Below are 2,944 nucleotides of genomic sequence, written 5' to 3'. Positions count from 1 at the left end.
TTTTTACTATTTCCTAATATTTCCTTAGTATCATAAGGAATTTTTGATTTACCATTCTCCAATGACTTTAGAAATATGTAAAATATCCATTTTGATGTATAGTTTCTTGGACCAAAAATGTTTATACAATTTTGATACCAAATATTGGGTATATAATTTTCATCTGAGGACTGACTTTAAACTTATATTCAATGTTGATTTGATATTACTATATAATTGATAGTAGGCATTTATAATAATTGTTTGTAATTGCTCAGGACAAATATAAAATATTTCAGAATCCCCTTGAACTACACATAATTGATCTCTATAAATTAATGATTTGTTTCAAATAATTAATTTCCTCTACTGCCTCAGAAAATTACATGGATGCAGCACACACAATATATATATAAAATAAACATATATTGATTGAGTTTTTACTTCAATATCGATATTTGAACGTATATTAGTAGTGGCAATATATTCAACCACTACTTTTGGTAAAAAATTTTCAATAATGAAGTTTAACTTTCTTCAAGTAAAAACCGAAAGAATGAAATATTAATGATAAATAAATGAGAAAATCTGACTAGCACAATCTAGGCTGAAAGTTAACCACAGGGAACCGTGTTGACATTGGAGGTGAGTATCGATGGAGCAGTTTTTGCACTTTTTGGAGTTAAACATCGATGACAACCAAATAAAATCCAAGATCTTAGGCTATTTCATTGAAAGCCAGTAAGAGCATTCAACGTTGTATGTAGATATTACAGTGACTTAATAAAACACAGTGGTGACACGAGTGGTCTCATTTTTGATTGACTGACGATTTCTGAGCCTAAATATGGCAGCCTATTGTTTATATTTTTCGTTCACCTGATTTTTGGGACTTAGTCAAAAAGTAAGGCCTATTTTATTAAGTCACTAGAATATTTTTCATTTGAATGAATCCGTTCTATATTCAAATGTATCAGGCCAAATAATTCTAATTTTGACGAAGTGTCAACTCAGTTCAGTCAATCAATTCTTGAGTTCTATGGTTAAGCCTCGCTCCATTCGCCATTTTTAGGCTCAATTTGAACGTAATTATTGTCCGCAATGTGTTTTATTAGATCACTGTCGTATGTATGAGTTTATGCGACTCCTGGCGTCCGAAATCGAAAAAAAAAATTTTTACGACAACGTTCAATCAAATATGTAATGTGAGAAAAAGTTGGGTAAAGGAGTTTGAACCAAACTACTCTAAATAATTCGGTTATTCTTAACTCATACTGGGTGTTCCTGAATTGGAGTTACGAGAGATTCCTTGGATAATTTTCAAAATAAACAGTCACATGAACATGAGGCCGCAAACGCTTTGTTTTCAAGATATAGGGTGTTTCTTGTACTCGTACTTTTTTAGTGATGTTTATATGAGTTTATCGAATATTTATTAATCTTTGCTACAAAGTGGGTGAATAAGTATCATAACTTAAAATTAATTTATTGATCACAGCTCACTAGCTGGATCTTTATAATAGTTTGGATTTTCTTGAGGATTTCTCTCTAGAAATCTTCAAACAAAAAAATTCAAACAGCTCTCTAGCTGTTTGAATTTTTTTTCTTGAAATCGATAGCAGATAAGACAAAACTATAACAAAGCAAAAAGTGAAGAACTAAGAACATTTTCCTTAACTGGTTCATCAAAAAATAGTTCTGGAGGAAAGGAGCGGCACCCTTCCAAAAAAAATATCACCCTGTCGATTAGCCTTCAAAATTAGCATCACATGATGAAAACTTTAAATTGGAATATATATGCCAATTCAAGTTAAATATCTTGTGAAGAGAAGATTCTATCAGAAAAAACTTGAACTAACACCTTTATCACAAAAAAAAGCTAAATTCCTAAAATGATCCGGGAATCTGTCATTTTCATTTGTACCTTCATTTGTTTTAATTTTTCTCGAATAAAAAATGCAATATAATTCAATAAATACACGACGCTTTTTCGAAATTTTAAAATGTTTCCCGATTCAGGCTTGACGTTTACTTCTGGGACATCCTGTATAATCTAACCTAACCTAACCTAACCCAAATATCGTTTAAAAAAGCCATCCGTTCGCCATTCAGAAATTTTTTTGGAAACTATTCGCAAGATATCTGATTTTTCTATGTTTTTATGCATTAGAATGAACGTTAGTTTATCGTTTACTACAGTTAAATCTACCGACAAAAGGCATTCTTAATACTAGATATAGGAAATCTTGGTTAAGAAATAAATGTCGGAAGGAAGCTTCTCAAATAAATCAATGCATTATACTTCTTCACAGAACGTATACATATACTTAGTTTTGTTTTAATTGATCTTAACAGTATATATATATAATCAATAAACCCCTTTTACCCATTGGGTGTAGGGTATAATATGTGGTGTGGTCCCTATTGCTTCGAAAATTCACTCCATCCTTTCCTATCCTTCGACACACGTCTTGCTGTAGTCACATTTGTTCCCTTCATCTCCAAAATAGCCGCAATGACTTCGTTCCAGCTTTTTTCTGGTCTTCCCCGTCGTTTTTTCCTAACTTCCTTGGCCTCCCAAATTCTTCTTGTCAGCTTATCCTCCTCCATCCTATTCAAGTGTCCCCACCATTCCAGTTGTCTTCTCTCTATGAATTCTTCCAATGACTCCACTTGCAATTCCTCTCTAATTTTCTCATTCCTGAGCCTATCCCTTCTAGTCACTCCCATTACTCTGTTCAGGTACTTCATTTCCATGGCTTGTAATCTGTTTACGGACTTATATACTATGAGTTTTGTGGATTTCGAAATTTCTTTCTTGTTTACAATGCTTATATCTTATAGTATAGTCTGTTTGTCCTCTCTATTCTGTTATCTATTTCATCAATTTGTCTTCCGTGCTTTTCAAAAATGACTGCAAGGTACTTATATCTATCAACCTGTTCATCTTAACAGTACCACGGGT

General features: G+C 32.4%; 1 protein-coding gene across 1 annotated transcript; it reads right to left on the bottom strand.

Annotated features, from left to right (window-relative positions):
* Positions 1–2,400: 2,400 nt before the first annotated feature.
* LOC123680234 lies at positions 2,401–2,736 on the bottom strand. The gene has a single exon (XM_045618027.1). It carries the CDS (start codon positions 2,734–2,736, stop codon positions 2,401–2,403), a length of 336 nt encoding a protein of 111 aa, XP_045473983.1.
* Positions 2,737–2,944: the final 208 nt, after the last annotated feature.

This window comes from Harmonia axyridis, chromosome 5, assembly GCF_914767665.1.
Source record: "Harmonia axyridis chromosome 5, icHarAxyr1.1, whole genome shotgun sequence".
Taxonomy (NCBI): Eukaryota; Metazoa; Arthropoda; class Insecta; order Coleoptera; family Coccinellidae; genus Harmonia; species Harmonia axyridis.
This window is presented reverse-complemented; position numbering and strand designations above follow the sequence as displayed.

Bases quoted from the DNA above. Each gene is read 5' to 3' on its own strand.
- LOC123680234 (XM_045618027.1), bottom strand. From the start codon at position 2,736: ATGGAAATGAAGTACCTGAACAGAGTAATGGGAGTGACTAGAAGGGAT.